The sequence below is a fragment of the Pelophylax lessonae genome (assembly GCF_965119305.1).
Source record: "Pelophylax lessonae genome assembly, chromosome: 1".
Classification (NCBI taxonomy): Eukaryota; Metazoa; Chordata; class Amphibia; order Anura; family Ranidae; genus Pelophylax; species Pelophylax lessonae.
In genome coordinates this window covers 783,129,089-783,148,297 of record NC_138768.1, presented here as the reverse complement: position 1 = coordinate 783,148,297, position 19,209 = coordinate 783,129,089, and the positions used below count along the sequence as shown (strand labels likewise).

The 19,209-nt window shown below is 41.4% G+C and overlaps 1 protein-coding gene across 1 annotated transcript in view; it reads right to left on the bottom strand.

The window, feature by feature from the left end:
• Window positions 1-1,599: 1,599 nt before the first annotated feature.
• LOC309549493 (uncharacterized protein) overlaps window positions 1,600-19,209 on the bottom strand; it is a gene marked incomplete at its 5' end in the record, with an annotated part of 245,888 nt that continues 228,278 nt past the window's right edge. The window contains one exon of the mRNA XM_082249823.1: window positions 1,600-2,152. Coding sequence (XP_082105949.1) covers window positions 1,675-2,152 — 478 coding nt within the window. The 3' untranslated portion in view covers window positions 1,600-1,674. The remainder of the gene's footprint in view (window positions 2,153-19,209) is intronic.

The following is a 19,209-nucleotide window of genomic DNA, read 5'->3' as shown; positions in this document are numbered from 1 at the left end:
ACCTGGCTACATTCCTGGCCTTGGCAGGGATCCAAGTGGACCCTTCCCCCTACCCTTCCCTCTCCTCTTACATCCTCCTGCCACTCTCCACCTCCCCCTTTTTTTTTTCTTCTCTGTTTCTCTTTCGACTTCTGCACCATCACAGCTTAACTCCTATGACCACTTGCAGATGGGGAAGCCATGTAGGTCATTGATCATAGTTCCTCCACAATGTATATGCCCTCCGGTAACTTCCTCACTCCCCAAATTCTCATATGTGCTTTCTCTCCCTTTCAAGAGTGTGACATCCCCCCTCTCCCCCTTTTTTCCTTCTTCTAGAAGATTGCTTCTTATTTGATACTACACTGACTTGTCCCTTCCCATACACCATTGTATTAGCCACCTTCCCCACTACTTCTTGAAGTAGAAGATGAATTTAGATTCAATATTTGGTTTCTCCTTTATTTTTTTTATTCTTCTATTCAATAGTTTATCGGCCCTTTGAATTGAGACATTTAAGTATCTCTATCTTTGTATTTTTTAACTTTGTACTCTGGGTCTATGTTGTTAGACCTAGCGGTCAAATAAAATGTTTAAAAAAAAAAAAAAAAATTATATTAAGCCAGAAGATTTTCTACAATCCCCCAAACAGTTTTTTTTTTTCTGAAAGCAGACACCTTGGAGAATAAAATGGTGGTAGTGCCAATTTTATTAGGTCACGTGTTATTAGCGCATCGGTTTATCAATTGCAAAAGTTCAGTCACAATACACTAAAGTTAATTTTAGAGCACAAAAATGCAATATCTTACCCAATATTTGGTAAAATATAATAGAAGACTTTGTGCTGAGTAAATAGATACCCAACATGTCAACACTTAAGTAGAAGTTCACCCTAAAACTAAATCTGTGACATCACCCATAGAGTTACTATGGGGCTTCCTTTGTCGGCTGCCTCCTCTGCACTCTCCTCCATAGGGAAGCCGCCGCTGATAGCTCAGCCTGGGACCAGGCCGAAGCGGCTTCAGAAAGGGTATGTATAATGATTTCTTCTTTACCGGGCTAAATAGGTTAATCTTAGATTGTGGATGCCAGTAAATTTACAGTACAGATTTTAGTTTTAGGGTGAACTTTAAAATTGTGTGAACCCGATATGCTTCGTTACCCTAAACGCTTTTAAAGCCCCTACAGGTTATTTACAGTTATTTAAAAAAATGACTTTATAGGTTTATTTGTGAATAATGGGCCTAGAATTACTGATCTGACTCTAGAGTGCGTGGCACATAAAATTAGATTAAGTATCAATAGGCAAGGTTTATAACTGAGTGCATTGTATAGTGACATAAATGTAAAGCCACACTACAAGCCACGGCAACAGTCGGTACAATCCGTTGCAGGCCATGTACTAATAAATCAGCTAAGATAATCTCCTGTTTTGCATAAAGCAGAGTAGAGAACTTCAGTTCCAAAGAAGACTGGAGAAAGAAAAATTGTGAAACCGGATAGAAGAGAAAAGAAGCATGCTCCATGGCCAAATACCCTACGTCATTTGTTCCCTGGTTATTAGGTTTAAGTAGGGAAATGCAGGTAGCAAAACCCTTCTTTTATTTTGTGCTACTTTAAAGAGTGCCATATCTGTAAAGCGACAGATATAAAGAATTTACTTATTGAGTCCACTGCTTCAGCAAACTAAATTATTTAGCACTTAGCATTTAGTCCTGCTGGCTTGAGGGTGCCAAGCTCTCGAATCCAGTATTTCTCCTTCTCCAAAAGGTTATTCAGATTTTTATCTTCTTCGATTATCACCAGAGTAAATTCAGAGTGGCCATCCATGTTAAAATGCTCATATAAGCCCTTTTTATTACACCTTATTCCGGATAGATGGACATTAAACCTTTTTCGTACTTCATGCCTGGTTTGTCCAACATATTGCTTCTTACATTTCTTGTTCTTGCATGTGATCAGGTAGATAACATTTTTTGAGGTACAGGTGAAGCTTCCACTTACTGGATAGATTCTGTTTTCATTTGTGCTGGTAAATATAGTAGTATTCTCAATGTAAACGCACAGTTTGCACATTATTTCTCCACAGAAAGTGCAGCCAGGTTGTGAGATTTGAATTAATTTTAGAGGAATATATATCCGAACCATGACCTTGGCCAGATTAGCAGGCCACCTGCAATAAAAGACAAACCTTGCAATGAGACATTGAAACAGGTTACATGTAAGTTTAAGCTTATTTAATTTGTAATACTTCCCCTCATACATTTGACAAGTAAATCCAGGAAGGGTTATTAAATTGGAATTACAGAAAAAGGTAACTACTCTTAAAAATGCTTCCTCTTCCATTCCCCCTTTAACATTTTCTAAATTAACCTATGTAAGAAAGATCTGTATATTTACCTATTTGTAGGCTGCTCCCATGTCAGCCAGAGAAGAGGATGAGAAGAAAGATCTGGACAATGGCTAATAATGTATGGGAGTCTTGATGTCACCCATAGGCCCATCTGTTGTCACTGCTCCCTCCTCCCCATTGCAGCGTAACCCGTTTTCAGCCCGCTCCAATCAGATCACATGATCCATCTCCCCTATGTCAGGCAGCAACGGCTGCATTGAGAGGAAGGATCGCTGACAACAAATGGGCCACGTGAGCCTTTGGGTGATATCACTACTCCCAATCATTGTCAAGCGCTCCCTTGCAGCTTCACTGACTGACACAGAAGAGATATGACTAGACCAGAACAGCCTAAAAATGGTTAAATATACAGATCTTTTTATACACAGATTAGTCAGAATAGCTGTTAGGAAGAGGGGAGGGAGCATCTTTAAGAGTAATTAGGTTTTGCCCAGAATTCTACGTATTTATTCACTTTAAGACCGGAAGGATTTGCTCCTTAATGACCAGGCCACTTTTTTCAACTTGGTACTGCGTGACTTTAACTGACAATTGCGCAGACATGCAATGCTGTACCCAAACTAAATTTACGTCCTTTTTTTCCCACAAATAGAGATTTCTTTTGGTGCTATTTGATCACCTGTACAATTTTTATTTTTTGCTCTATAAACAAACACACAGCGACAATTCTGAAAAAAACAATGTTTTTCACATTCTGCTATATGACATTCCCAAAAAATAATTTAAACATCTAAATTTTTTTAACATTTTAGGCCAATTTGTTTTCTGCTACATATTTTTGGTAAAAAAATCGCAATAAGCATATTTTGATTGGTTTGCGAAAAAGTTATTGCGTCTACTAACTACGGGAAAGATTTAAAGAGTTATGTAATTTTTATTGTTTTTTTTTTTTTACTAGTAATGGCGGCTGCAACAGATCCCCAATACTTGGACCAAGTAAAGCCCCGTACACACGTACCGATCGTCGGCCGAACGATCGGCCGTCTTTTGTCCAGGGCTCTCGTGTCTGTTGAAAACTGCAAAAGACTGCACACAAATTTTGTCGGCCAACAACAGCCGACTGCAGAAGTGATGTCATGTGATGGTTAACTTTCCTTGTCTTTTTTTCTTTTCTGAGCATGCCCAGTCTTGCTAATCTGCTGTCTGTCGGCCGAAATCTGTACCGACTGGCGAACAATCGGCCGTTCCGGTGACGGCCAACAAATATTTTAAAGTCTGCACGACAGATTCTGTTCGGCCGAAAATGCGCTGTCGGAAGCATCATACTAACAAGCCTACAATTGGCCGATCGGTCGGTGGCCGAATATTTACGGCCGACAATCGGTACGTGTGTACGGGGCTTAATTCTGTCTAAGGTCTCCAGACTCTCACGTGATGCAGTGACCTGGCCCCTCAATTCCCCCCAAACATTAGCCTAAGCTCAATGAAGGGTAAAACAAAAGACACTTTATTCACCAACTCACTTCCAATATATACAGTCTCATGAGTTTGATTTCATTATCATATGCAAATGCCATTATATACAGAACATAGTTACCATACCTTGGCCTTCTGGAAAGAGACAATAGGTGAATGAGACTACAACATTATCATTAATTTAACAAACAACAAGCGCAAAACATAGCCGAATACACATTCCTAGAAGTGTGAACACACTTCATCTCTAAACAGATGAAAGCAGAAGACATAGGCTCTCAGACTGCCGTCTCCATTTTCAACACACCTTATTATAACTTAAGTGTCAATTCACATCCCCACAGTAGACGCCATTAGCATCTCTTTAGTCTCTAAATGTGTGGAGAAGTTCTCTGCTGCAACAGGCAGCTTTAGGCCTGTAACATTGATCCCGGTCTGAGTCTGTATCTTGGGGTGACATGGATTTGAGTCCAAAGCAACACTACTCCCATTGTCCCCCAGCATATACCCCCACACAGAGGTGCACTCCCCTAAAAGCCAGGGCCCATAGTCCGTGGGCAGGAGTCTGGCCTCCACACATCTCCAGTAGCAGCGGCGATCTGCGGTTTTTTTTTTTTTATGGGACTGCGACAATGCGACGGACAGATCGGACCCCTGACTGACATTTTTGACACTTTTGGGGGGAACAGTGACATTACTACAGTAATCAGTGCTAAAAATATGCCCTGTTACTGTAATAATGACACTGCCTTCTCTTCCCAGCACCTCATTGGTAAGTTTAGAGGAGGAGGTTACAATAGATTAACTTAAATATGCATTAGACTCCATGACGTCAGGAAAAGCACCAGGCCCAGATGGCTTTTCGATAAAATACTATCGAAGCTTTCAGGACTAATTGGTACCACACCTACAAGCATATATTGCTCTGTCCTCCCAAGCTGGCCATTTATGTCCCGAAACCCTACAACGCCCATATTACGATCCTCCCTAAACCCGGGAAAGACCTGTGTTTATGTAGTAGCTTTCGACCAATTTCATTACTGAATACTGACTTGAAGCTATATGCAAAAGCTCTTGCAAACAGAGTGCTTCCATTGATCCCGCAATGGATCTCGAAAGACCAGACGGGCTTTATCCCTGGCCGAGAGGCAAGGGATAATTCCCTTCGCACATTGTCTCTGGTTTCCTTTGCCAGACATACTGCAGAACCCACCCTGTTACTCTCTACTGACGCCAAAAAAGCGTTTGACAGGGTGGACTGGGTCTTCCTTAAGGAGACCCTGTCCTCCATGGGTATTGGCCCTCGGATGATGGATTGAATTAAAAGCGTGTACGACACACCAACGGCGCAACTACGAGTGAATGGTACATTAAGCGATTCCTTCACTCTCTGTAATGGCACTCGACAGGGTTGCCCCCCTATCCCCCCTTTTATTTGTTTTGTCCTTGGAACCCTTCCTTTCTAAAATTAGGTTAAACCCTAATATTAATGGTATTCAAGTAGGTCGGTATGAACATAAATTTGCCGCATATGCAGACGATGTTTTGTTTTATGTTCAACAACCTATCATCACACACCCTAACTTGATGTCAGAATTTAAGGCATATGGTGCTCTCTCAAATTTTAAAATAAATCTGTCAAAATCTGAGATCTTAAATGTATCTATTTCTCCCAAACTTGTTGCCTCCCTAGAACCATCCTTTCCTTTTGTGTGGCAAAAACGCTCCTTACAGTATCTGGGAAAACGCCTTACTGCACGCCCTAGTTGTCTTTTCTGTGAGAATTATATGCCCATGTTGAACAATATTCATGCTGATTTGAGAAGGTGGTCCTCCCTGGCTCATTCATGTTTGGGCAGAATTAATGTTATTAAAATATTCTGCCTAGATTATTATTCATGTTTCAAATGATACCTTTTTTGGTCCCTCCGGGACTCTTTAAAAAATCGACGGCTTTGGTTGGCAAGTACGTATGGCATCGTAGACATCGCCGAATTGCTCTACGCCAACTGGTTAGACCTAAAAATGAGGGAGGCTTAGCTCTCCCCGATTTTTAAAAAATATTATGAGGCAGCAGTACTTCCAAGAGTGATAGATTGGAAACAACATAAGGATACCAAACTTTGGGTTCAACTAGAGTCGGATATGTACCATACTATTTTATATACACAGGTGTGGATACCACGTCAACACAGACCACACTTTGGAGATATTTCTCCTCTAACTTCCTCTATGTATGCCATATGGGATTCCATACGAAAGTTTGGGCACCCCAGGTAAAAATTTGTATTAATGTGCATAAAGAAGCCAAGGAAAGATCGAAAAATCTCCAAAAGGCATCAAATTACAGATTAGACATTCTTATAATATGTCAACAAAAGTTAGATTTTATTTCCATCATTGACACTTTCAAAATTACAGAAAACAAAAAAATGGCGTCTGCAAAAGTTTGGGTACCCTGCAGAATTTATAGCATGCGCTGCCCCCTTTGCAAGGCTGACCCTGCCAGTGTCATGGATTGTTCTCAATCATCGTCTGGGAAGACCAGGTGATGTCAATCTCAAAGGTTTTAAATGCCCAGACTCATCTGACCTTGCCCCAACAGTCAGCACCATGGGATCTTCTAAGCAGTTGTCTAGAAAACTGAAACTGAAAATAGTTGACACTCACAAAGCTGGAGAAGGCTATAAGAAGATAGGAAAGCGTTTTCAGATGTCAATATCCTCTGTTCGGAATGTAATTAAGAAATGGCAGTCATCAGGAACAGTGGAAGTTAAAGCAAGATCTGGAAGACCAAGAAAAATATCAGACAGAACAGCTCGCAGGATTGTGAGAAAAACAATTCAAAACCCACGTTTGACTGCACGATCCCTCCAGAAAGATCTGGCAGACACTGGAGTTGTGGTATACTATTCCACTATAAAGATATACTTGTACAAATATGGTCTTCATGGAAGAGTCATCAGAAGAAAACCTCTTCTATGTCCTCTTCACAAAAATCAGCATTTGAACTTTGCAAATGAACATATAGCCAAGCCTGATGCATTTTGGAAACAAGTTCGGTGGACCGATGAGGTTAAAATTTAACTTTTTGGCCAGAATGAGCAAAGGTACGTAGGGGCACAGAATTTAATGAAAAGAACCTCTGTCCAACTGTTAAGCAGGGGGGTGGACCAATCATGCTTTGGGGTTGTATTGCAGCCAGTGGCACAGGGAACCTCTCACAAGTAGAAGGAAAAATGGTTTCAATAAAATTTCAGCAAATTATGGTTGGGAACTTGATGCCATCTGTGAAAAAGCTGAAGTTAAAGAGAGGATGGCTTCTACAAATGGATAATGATCCTAAACACACCTCGAAATCCATGGGGAATTACATCAAGAGGAGTAAACTGAAGGTTTTGCCATAGCCTTCACAATCTCCTGACCTCAACATAATTGAAAATCTATGGATAGACCTTAAAAGAGCAGTGCGTGACAGACAGCCCAGAAATCTCAAAGAACTGGAAGACTTTTGTAAGGAAGAATGGGCAAAGATACCTTGAAAGTCTCTTGGCTGGCTACAAAAAGTGTTTACAAGCTGTGATACTTGCCAAAGGGGGCAGTACAAGATATTAACTCTGCAGGGTGCCCAAACTTTTGCAGACACCATTTTTTTTGTTTTCTGTTATTTTGAAAGTGTAAATGATGGAAATAAAATCTAACTTTTGTTGACATATTATAAGAATGTCTAATCTGTAATTTGATGCCTTTTGGAGATTTTTCCATATTTCCTTGGCTTCTTTATGCACATTAATACAAATTTTTACCTGGGGTGCCCAAACTTTCGATCCCCACTGTATATTTCTCCTCTGATGCCCCTATTAGGCCATTCTTACTTTTTACCAGGGAATATGGACCCCGCTTTTGGTAAGTGGCTCCCTATTTTCCCGCCTACTCTCCATCATTTTACTTCGGCCACAGGAGTGTTATCCCTTTCAGAATTGATCCCTGATTCACCAACAACAACCACAATGATTAAATGGCAATATAGACAAATATTTGGATTTGTTCATGCTTTACCTAAGCCTATTCGCTCATTGGCAGAGTTGAATCCTATCGAAGAGATCATGGAAAGGTCACAAACAACCAAAGGCAGCTTATCTGACTTATATAAAGCATTAATAAAAATTGAGAAGACATCGGGTAGCCCGATTTTATTGAAATGGGAACAGGACCTAGACCGCCCTTTTACTGATCAACAACGTAAACAGATATTACAGCTAGTACAAATTTATATTTCTACACAATCTTCAGAACTAAAATATAAACTGTTGTCTAGATGGCATTACTCTCCTAGAAAGTTGCGGTCAATGCTCCCAGACTACTCGGCTCTCTGTTGGAGAGGATGCGGAGAAGAAGTCTCTCATGCCCATATGTGGTGGTCATGCCCCGGTTCTGCGCCCATACTGGTCCTCTGTGTCGCATTGGATCAACATCATCCAGGGGCATCCAGTGTTGGATGATCCCTGGGTGGCCCTGTTCCATTGCTCTGGGGAACCAGTGGGCAGGTATTAGCAATCTATTACCCCTCATCTATTAGATGCAGTGAAATCCCTAATCCCTAAACTATGGAAAAAAAAACTACTATCCCTACTGTCCAAATGGGGTTAGAACGAGTCACACATGAAGCTTGGATGGAGGATCGCTCTCTAACATTAAAAGATCAAAATCATACATATCTTAAAAGATGGGCTGGTTGGCTTTCCTTTACATGTTCATTGGAATATATAGAAACTATATACTTTGACTTAAGAAGTCCACGGAGGTCTCCGGATGATACCTTCCCTTTTCTTCCCTTCCTTATTCTTTCCCTAGCCTCTCCTTCCTCATTTTTTTTTTCTCGTTATGATCATATAGAAATTTAGTGTGATAGTTTGATCCAAATATGTCACATATCTTAGATATAGCGATTTGATTTGTAATTTGAACAGTGACATATGTTAATATGTTATGCCAATATGGCAAAATTACCTATTTGAATGATATGTACTCACACACTATACCATGTTATGCTAATATGGCCATATTTTGTATTTAATGTTTTGTTTGGAATCTTTTGAATTTTTCATTTTTTTTTCATCTTTCTCCTATTTCCTTGTTTTTCTTGCTGAAAAATCCTTTTTTCTTTTCAATAAAAAAAAAAAAAAGTAATAATGGCACTGGCAGGGAAGGGGTTAACAGCATAGGTGATCAAGGGGTTAAATGTGTACCTAAGGGCGTGGCTTGTGGAATGACCTATGATCATTCCGGGGAGAAGAACGGTCAGCTGTGTTTACAACAGCAGACCGTTGTTCTCTCTGAGCAGAGAACGATCGTGGGTGTCAGGCGGCAATCGGAGCCGCCTGCCCGCTGCATCGGCTTCCCCGCTGCCACCCGGTGAACGACGTAGACCTACGTTGGTTTGCCTGGGAGAGCCTCACTGCCGCAGTAAATATGCGGTAAGCGGTTGGCAAGTGGTTAAACTGCCTCTTAATGCCTTTCATGATCAGAGGTCCTGTAGACTGCCATCAGAGTGTTTGCTGCTTCAGACCTTGAGCCTGGTCTTGAGTAGGGTGAACCTGAGGGTTGCAACTTTGGGTCAGCATGCAGCAAAATCCATCTCTACCATCAGGAGCTCTGGTAAAATACATGTTCTTACCCGGGATCATCTGCATACTTCTGTGAGTCCCGCTTTACTGTAAACTGGCTGCTGATCTACACTTCTTAGGTAAGCCAATTGTTGCTGTGCTTTTGTTTGAACACAAGTGAGGAAAGATAACTGCATTTTTGGAATGTGTCCCTTTACATTTGTTGACATTTTCTATTGTAAATCTTGTTCATTTTCACTGTCAATCAGAAATCCAAAGATTTGGGATAGGGCACAAAAATGATAAAATTAAAATGGCTACTGATGGAAATTATATAGGTACGTAACTCGTTATGATAATTAGGCAGATTGCTTGATTTTATTAGCAGCTATTGCAATAGAGGGATTGAGGATGTGGTGATATTGTTAGGTAAACTGGACAGCAGTAGCGTGTGGTGATGTGCTTCAAACAAAGGGCAGCTCTGCCCCTGTTTCACCAACAAGTTCATACTGCTGCCCCTGAAAAAACAAAATATACCTCCCTCTGAAAAAAAAAAAACAAAACCATGAAAAACCCTAAACCACAAACGGTAAAGCTAATACAATCTAAATTCAAACCTTATATATATACACATATATATATATATATATATATATATATATATATATATATATATATATATATATATATACATACATATATATATATATACACACATACATATATATATATATATATACACACATACATATATATATATATATATATATATATATATATATACACATACATATATATATATATATATATATATATACACATACATATATATATATATATATATATATACATATATATATATATACACATACCCCTCCCTCTCCAATAAAATTTACCCCTTCCCTGCCAGTGTCATTTTTTACAGTAACAGTGCATATGTATAGCACTGATTACTGTAGTAATGTCACTGGTACCCCCAAAGTGTCAAAAATGTCAGTCAAGGGTCCGATCTGTCCGCCGCAATGTCGCAGTCCCACAAAAAAAAACGCAGATCGCCGCCATTACTCGTTAAAAAAAAAATGATAGAAATCTTTCCCTTAGTAAACACAATAACTTTTGCTCAAACAAATCAAAATATGCTTATTGTGATTTTTTTTACCAAACATAGGTAGCAGAAAACAAATTGGCCGAAAATTTAAAAAAAATTTGATTTTTACATTTTTTGGGGGGGAATTTCATATAAAAAAATGTGAAAAATATTGTTATTTTTTTAAAACTTACGCTCTTTTTTTGTTTATAGCGCAAAAAGTAAAAATCGCACAGGTGATCAAATACCACCAAAAGAAAGCTCTGTGTGGGGAAAAAAAAAAACATAAATTTCGTTTGGGTACGGCGTCGCACGACCGCGCAATTGTCAGTTAAAGTCACACAGTGCCTAATCGCAAAAAGTGGCCTGGACGTAAGACAGCAAAATCCTCCGGTGGTAAAGTGGTTAAAGTGCTTGTCTCAGTCAAGAAACAGCTTAGGGGTTTTGGTTGTTTTGTAGTTTTATTTGAGAACTTGGATAGGAGAAGGGATGAGTGGGATACTCCAACTTGAATGAACTATGCATAATTTGCTGGGACGTCTAGAAATAACTGAGTGTGGCAAGGCCGCTGCTTCACCTTGTCATTAGCAGTGAAGAAGAATTTAATGGACTTGTACTACTCTGTGAATTGCTCTTCAGGCCCCCAGCTAGGCACCCTCTTTATCCCTATTCTTCAGGGTTCATTTATTTTTTTGCAGAAAAAAAAAAAAAAAACAGGAAACACTTTTGCTGACACAAACAAAAAGACAGCCCTAACAAGGACTGTTAAGACTATTTACTATGACTACATTGGGTGGTACACACTGCCATGCAATTCACACTTATGAAGCACTGCACACCACAGTGAATACAGGGGGGGTTCACTCCACTCTCTGTCTATAGCCCACCATGCTGCAATTCACTGTAATGTAGCATGATAGAGCACTGTATAGCTCTGTAAAAACTCTAACTATCTCCCCCTGAAATCATTGTCAACTGCCCTTCAACACTCTGACAAGAGGCTGATGGGAGACCTGACTTATATAGGGAGGCCCCATTATTGGCCATACTCTACCACCTAACCACAGTTTACAGTTCAAACAATGAACTGTGGGAAGAACCAATTTTGGTGCTCAAGCGAACAAACCATAAGTTCGCCAATTACAGGAACAAGCCAAATTTGCTGCAAACCGGAACCTTTTTTCTGGTCCTGATTTTTTAGAGAAATAAAGGTAGAGATTTGTGGGCTTCAATGAGTTTTATATTTTTTAGGCAGGATTTTGAGTAGAGCCTCATACTTTGTTGGAAGGTATGCTCTGTGATGATAATGCGAACTAGGCACCCTAAAACCTGTGTGAGAAGACACGGGGCAGCAATGTTGTTCAGAAATCCTGCACCAGCCATGACACTTTTAGCTTCAGTAAGCCTTTTCAGACATGGCAGTAACAGAACCTGCATCTCCTATAGTGGCTCTAATAGCCAGGCCTATAATTGGAAATCTTAAGCAGATACCTGTCCTAGCTTATAGTAACAGACTTATCATCTGCCGGAAATACAATGTAGTTTAGCAGAAATAGTTGAGAATGAACATTCTATTCTGGTTGATTATCTCTACAGAATCAAAACTTCGGTTTATTTAATATATCCTGAGATAATACCAGTACAGCAAGAATAAGGTCATATTAACCACTCCTGGACCGGAAGGATTTGCCCCCTTAATGACCAGGCCATTATTTGCGATTCGGCACTGCGTTATTTTAACGGACAATTGCGCGATCGTGCAACGCTGTACCCAAATAAAATTGATGTCCTTTTTTTTCCCACAAATAGAGCTTTCTTTTGGTGGTATTTGATCACCTTTGCGATTCTTATTTTTTGCGCTATAAACAATAAAACAGCGACAATTCTGAAAAAAAAATTGCAATAAGAGTATTTTGATTGTTTGCACAAAAGTTACCGCTTCTACTAACTACGGGAAAGATTTATGTCATTTTTATTGTTTTGTTTTTTTTTAACTAGTAGCGATCTGCAATTTTTAGTGGGACTGCGACATTGCGGTGGACAGATCGGACCCCTGACTGACATTTTTGACACTTTTGGGGGGACCAGTGAGATTATTACAGTAATCAGTACTAAAAGTATGCACTGTTATTGTAATAATGACATTGTTAGGAAAGGGGTTAACACAGTAAGTGATCAAGGGGTTAAATGTGTACCTAGAGGCGTGTTTCTAACTGGGGGGCGTGGCTTGTGAAATTATCACAGAGACCTATGTTTCTATATAGCAGGATCACAGGCGCTCTGTGATCATTACAAAGAGAAGAACGGTCAGCTGTGTTTACACAGCTGCGGGCATGCTGCAGGCGTGCAACTGACGTATACCTACGGCAGTTTGCGCAGGAGCGGCTGCCTGCCACAGTATAACTGCGGCGGTCGGTCGTTAAGTAGTTAAACTGTATTAATTTATTTATCAGCATTTTAAGCCAAAACACCACTGTTTTAGAAGGTACAGGAAGCGGGTTGGACACACTACATGTCCTAGGTGGAATAGGTATCTGATACCCATCATAATTGTATTCATTCAAACAGTAATTTCATGCTGGACAATAATATACAAGTTACCATACTGTAACCTGTAGGTATTCCAATATATTAAAGTACATGTAAAGGCTTTACCTTCATGCATTCTATGGTAAAAAAAACCTTCAGTGTGCAGCTCCCCCTGCAGCCCCCCTTTTGTACTTACCTAGCCCAATCTTGATCCAGCGATGTGCCTCCTGATTGGCTGAGATGCAGCAGCAGGAGCCATTGGGGGAGGGCAGGCTGAGCCACGCTCTCTGGGTTATGGACGCAGAAAGCCGACTCAGAAGCGAGTCTGCAAGAGTGCCCCCACAGCAAGCAGCTTGCTACGAGGGCATTCAGCAAGAGGGAGGGGCCCAGAGCGCTAGCGGAGGACCTGAGAAGAGGAGGATTGTGGCTGCTCTGTGCAAAACCACTGCACAGAACAGGTAAGTATGACATGCTTGTTTTTTTTTCCTCTACAAACAATCACTTTAATATCTGTATAAAACTGTATCTGAGGATGTGGCAGCCACTCCTCAGACGTTCTCATTGGTCAGATCATTTCTGTCCACACCCTCCTCAGGGACCTAAAAGAAAGACTGCATTAGCAGGCTAGAGCTCTACTTTTAAGATCAGAAATTATCAGCCAAAATTTATAAGAGCACTCTGATCCATCTTGGTCATTGGCTGAACTTTGGTGAACTCACAGAACCAGAACCTTAAGTATTTTCACCCTTAAGCCCCGTACACACATACCGATCGTCGGCCGAACGATCGGCCGTCTTTTGTCCAGGGCTGTCCTGTCGGTTGAAAACTGCAAAAGACTGCACACGAATTTTGTCGGCCAACAACAGCGGACTGCAGAAGTGATGTCATGTGATGGTTAACTTTCCGTGTGTTTTTTCTTTTCTGAGCATGCCCAGTCTTGCAAATCTGCTGATTGTCGGCCGAATTCTGTACTGACTGGCGAACAATCGGCCGTTCTGGTGACGGCCAACAAAAATTTTAAAGTCTGCACGACAGATTCTGTTCGGCCGAAAATGCGCTGTCGGAAGCATCATACTAACAAGCCTACAATCAGCCGATAGGTCGGCGGCCGAATATTTACGGCCGACAATCGGTATGCGTGTACGGGGCTTTAAACCCTTTTTGTTTCCTGTTGCAGTATTGTCTCTTTTTCTTTTGTGTATTCTCTGTAAATACATCCCCAGATCCAAAAAAGCTAGGATGTTGTGTAAAATATATATAAAAACAGAATGCAATTATTTGCAAATCTCATAAACCCAGGGCCAAAACTAGGGGGGGGGGCATGTGCTCCTGGTGCCGCATTGAGAGGGGCATTGCCAGGCAGGACCGGGAGGAGGGGGGACAAAAGGGGCACAGGGGGCACGCTTGAACTCACTGCACAGGATTAGCACCTAACCCGACTCCCCTCCAGCTCCTCCAGCTGCCACCATGTGCAGAGCCTGGATTAGCAGTTTTGCTTACAGCTAGGGAGGGGAGAGTGTTTGCTGCCAGCTTGGAGAACAGAGCAGGCAGCAGGAGCAGCAGCAAGAGACCAGACCGGTATTTAGGTTTAAACGGAGGACATATATAAACCTTTTTGGACTTGGACATGGTGGCTGTATGAAGGGTGACAGGTACTCGGGTACTTTGCTGGGTAGGTGACAGGTACTCGGGTACTCCGATGACGGAGTACCCGAGTACCTGTCATCAGAGTACACGAGTACCTGTCATCCGAGTACCCGAATACCTGTCACCAGCCCATCAGGTACTCTGATGACAGGTACTGGGGTACTCTGATGGGTAGGTGACAGGTACTCGGGTACTCTGATGGGTAGGTGACAGGTACTCGGGTACTCTGATGACAGGTACTCCGGTGACAGGTACTCAAAGTACCCGAGTACCCGTCATCAGAGTACCCGAGTACCCGTCATCAGAGTACCCGAGTACCCGTCATCAGAGTACCCGAATACCTGTCACCAGCCCATCAGAGTACCCGAGTACCTGTCACCAGCCCATCAGAGTACCCAGGTACCTGCCATCAGAGAACCTGATGGGCTGGTGACAGGTACTCGGGTACTTTGATGGGCTAGTGACAGGTACTTTGATGGGCTAGTGACAGGTGCTCTTTATTGGGGGGGGGGGGAATCAGTGTGTTTGGGGTGCACTGTAATTGGTAATTAGCTGTTACCACAATCTCCTCCTCACACAGGATCAGTGTGTGAGGAGGAGAACACGGTGACAGCTAGTTACCTGTTCTCTGTTGACATTTGTGACCGGCTGTGATTGGACACAGCCGGTCACGTGGTAAAAAGCCTATTTCATTGGCTCTTTACCTAGATCGGGATTGGCTCTGTCCGAGGGACGAGCCTTGTCCCCGATTGCTGCTCTGCGCGCCCCCGGGGGCGCGCAGTAGCAGCTAGAACGAGCGGACGTCATATGACGGCCGCCCGGAACGGTAAAGCCATCCTGCCGGCGTCATATTACAATACACCGGTATGGATGTGGTTAAGTATTACCTTGGGGAGATGCAGACTAGAATACTGCAATCACTGAGCAGCAAATTAGATCACCTGTGATGTAATTTTTTTTTTAATTCCAATATTTTATTATTTTTCCACACAACACGTTCACATACAAACAATATCTGATGTTCATAATATTCAGAAAGTCCATTCTGATCAACATATAAATCCCTAAAGGAGATTCTCCCAAGTTTCTACAGAAGTGGGGGAGAGAGAGAGGGAGAGAGAAAAAAAAAAAAAAAAAAAAGGGGTAGGATTGAACAAAATCCTACCCCTTTGTTCTTTCTCCCCTTCACTTCAGTGAGTAGTGATACCCTTCTTTCAAAACGCAATCCACCCGGTGAAAATTACAAATCTTAACAGAACATAGATGTGGTTACATGTTAAACCATAAGTCAAAATGTGCTCTCTCTTTCTCTTCCATATGTTTGTTATTTAGTTACCCCTAGTGCTCAAAAAGTGAGCAAAAAAAAAAAAAAAAGGGGGGGGGGGGTAGGCCAAACAAGCACCTACCCATTTGTTCCACCCCCCCTCCCTGCACATCAATTATTAGTGATACACTTCATCCTTACCACATTCCACCCAGTGGTAATACAAATCTAACAGAACATAAACGTGATTACATATTAAACCATAAATCAAATATACTATCTCTTCCCCTTCAGTATATTACTATTCAGTTACCCCAAGTGTTTAAGAGAAAAAAAAAAAAAAAAAAAACTCCACCTTCATATTCCCCCAGACACTTTGAATCTCCTATCCTCCATAACTATTCTCCTAATTAAAATAATTGATACACTTGATATATCCCATCCTGCAAAAAGAGAGAAAGAAACAAAAAAAAAAAAAAAAAAAAAAAAGAAGAAAAACGACATTCCCCCCTACCCTCCGTTTCCCATCTCCTCTTCTCGCAGTCTCAGGTACTCTTCCGAGGCTGTATAAATGGTCCAGGGCTGCCAGCAGATGCGGGCTTTTTCTTCCCTACTGTTACGTGCTGCTATTAATGTCTCCATCCGGTATATTTCGTTTACCTTAGCGAACCAAGTTTGTAATAATGGAGGTGTAATTTGTCTCCATACCCCAGGGATGCACGCCTTGGCCGCATTAAGCAAATGGATCAACAGGGAATTTCTATATTTCCTGGTTGATAACTTTGTCAAGTGCAATAGGCATAAAGCCGGATCTTCTCCCACCTCGATTGTAGTGAGATCCTTAATCACTCTCGCTATCTCTGACCAATAGCCTCTGATCCGGGGACAAGACCAGAAGATATGAAGCATTGATCCCCCCGTTTCTCCGCATCTCCAACAATTGTCAGGGTTTTTTTTTTTGTCCATCTTATGCAATACTACTGGGACTCTGTACCATCTCGTCATAATTTTATAACTAATCTCCTGGTATCTATTAGCTATAGAGGCCTTATGTGCGAGTGCTAATATTTTTTTTATTTGTTGCGGGTTAAAATTAGTTCCTAGTTCTCTTTCCCATTTGACCATAAAGGGTAATGCTTGTTCGTCCTGTTCCTTAGTCAGAAGGGAGTAAAAGAACGATAGAGCATGTGGAATTGTATTACCTCCTTTACATAGAGTTTCGAAAGATGTCAGGGGCCGAGGGGAATATCCCTGTTTCTGTAATTTCACCAAATAATGTCTAATTTGGAACGCAGAAAATATATCCATCGTTTCCTCTGACCCGGTCATAATCTCTCTCACCGTAGGGGGATTCTCTTGCGTCCATATATCTACCAGTCGTGTTTTCCCTCTCTGTGATAGGATTCTGATCATGCCCTTATTATGACCCGGCAGGAACTCTCTATTTCCTACTAATGGTAACATAGGGGATATTGGAGGTGCAATCTGTACTTTTTTTTGTATACTTCTGCATACCTTCATTGTAATCCCTATCGTCGGGTGCGAGAAGATAGGGTCGCCAGAAGATATCGGTACCCAAGGGCCCCAGGGAACTGGGCTTTCTGTCAACGCATTTTCCAAGCTTACCCATTGTTTAGCTTTCTCATTACAATGCCAGTCAAGCACCCTTGTAAGATGTATTGCCCTGTGATAGCGTTTCAAATCCGGCAGACCTATCCCCCCTTGGATTTTAGGCCGGGTAAGAATGTTTATTCCTATTCTTGGAGTTTTATTAGCCCAGACAAAAGTTCTCATCAAGGTATTCATTTGCATAAAAAAATATTCTGGAATTTCTATTGGCAGAGCTTGTAATAAATAGAGCACTCTTGGGAGTATATTCATCTTCCAAGAGCTGCTTCTACCAAACCACGTCAAAGCCAGGGTCTGCCACTTCAAAATATCTTTTTTAAGTGTTCTCAAGAAAGGGGGAAAGTTAGCCTCAAATAGATCTTCTGTTCGGGGTGTGATATGCACTCCTAGATATATAAATGACTTTGTTGTCCATTGAAGGGAAAGAGAGGGCTGCAGTTCCCTCCAAATCTCCGTTGGAATTGTAATATTCATTGCCACTGATTTTGCTAGGTTTACTTTAAATTGTGAAAATTTCCCATATTTCTGCATTGTTTCTAAAATTAAAGGCAGCTCCTGTACTGGGTTTGTTGTAAAGAAAATTAGGTCATCCGCATAAGCCGCTAATTTATGGTACCCTCCCCCCATGTGTAACCCTTTGATCTCTGTGTTTTTGCGGATTAAGCACAAAAGAGGCTCTAGCGTCAGGATGAAGATTAACGGCGACAGCGGGCAGCCTTGCCTTGTTCCGTTTTTGATTTCGAAAAAATCTGATCTCCATCCGTTTACATTCACTGCAGCTGTAGGTCCAGAATACAATGCCATGATATTTGTTCTCATTCCCTCTCCCAGCCCAATATGTGACAGGGTGGCCTCGATAAAATCCCAGGCCACCCTGTCAAAGGCCTTCTCGGCATCCACCGATAGGAGCATTAGGGGCCTATGTGTGCGCTGGGCGTAAGATATGAGATCGATTACTCTAGTTGTGTTGTCCCTTGCTTCTCTTGAGGGGATAAATCCCACTTGGTCGAATTGTACTAGCTGTGGGATATATGTTATAATTCTATTTGCAATGATCTTAGCAAAAAGTTTTGTGTCCAGATTCAATAACGCAATAGGGCGGTAATTTCCACATAAGGAGGGATCTTTACCCTCTTTATGTATTAAGGAAATGTATGCTCGAAGGCTGTCTCTAGGGACCTGATTTCCTTTAGAAATGTTATTGAAGTGAGCTAATAAGGGGGGTTTTAACTGGGACCAGAACTGTTTATAGTATGGTAAGGTTAAACCGTCCGGGCCCGGAGCTTTGTGGGGTTTATTTTGATTTATAGCATAATCTAATTCTTCCTCTGAAATGTCTCCTTCCATTGCCTCTATTTGTTCTTTCTTTAGTGAGGGCATCCCAGAAGATTCCACATATTCCCTTGCTCTTATAACTTGATCTCTGTCTCCTTTATCTACTTCTCCCCCTGTGTTTATATTGTAAAGAGATTGGTAAAAATTACCAAACTCCTTCACAATTTCTTCTATCCTTACAACTTTCTCACCCTTTTTTGTTTGTATCTGAGCAATTGTTGTTTTTTTTTGAGGTCCACGTAGCGCCCTTGCCAACATGGCCCCCGGTTTATTGGAGAATTCATATATTTGCCTCCTCATGAGT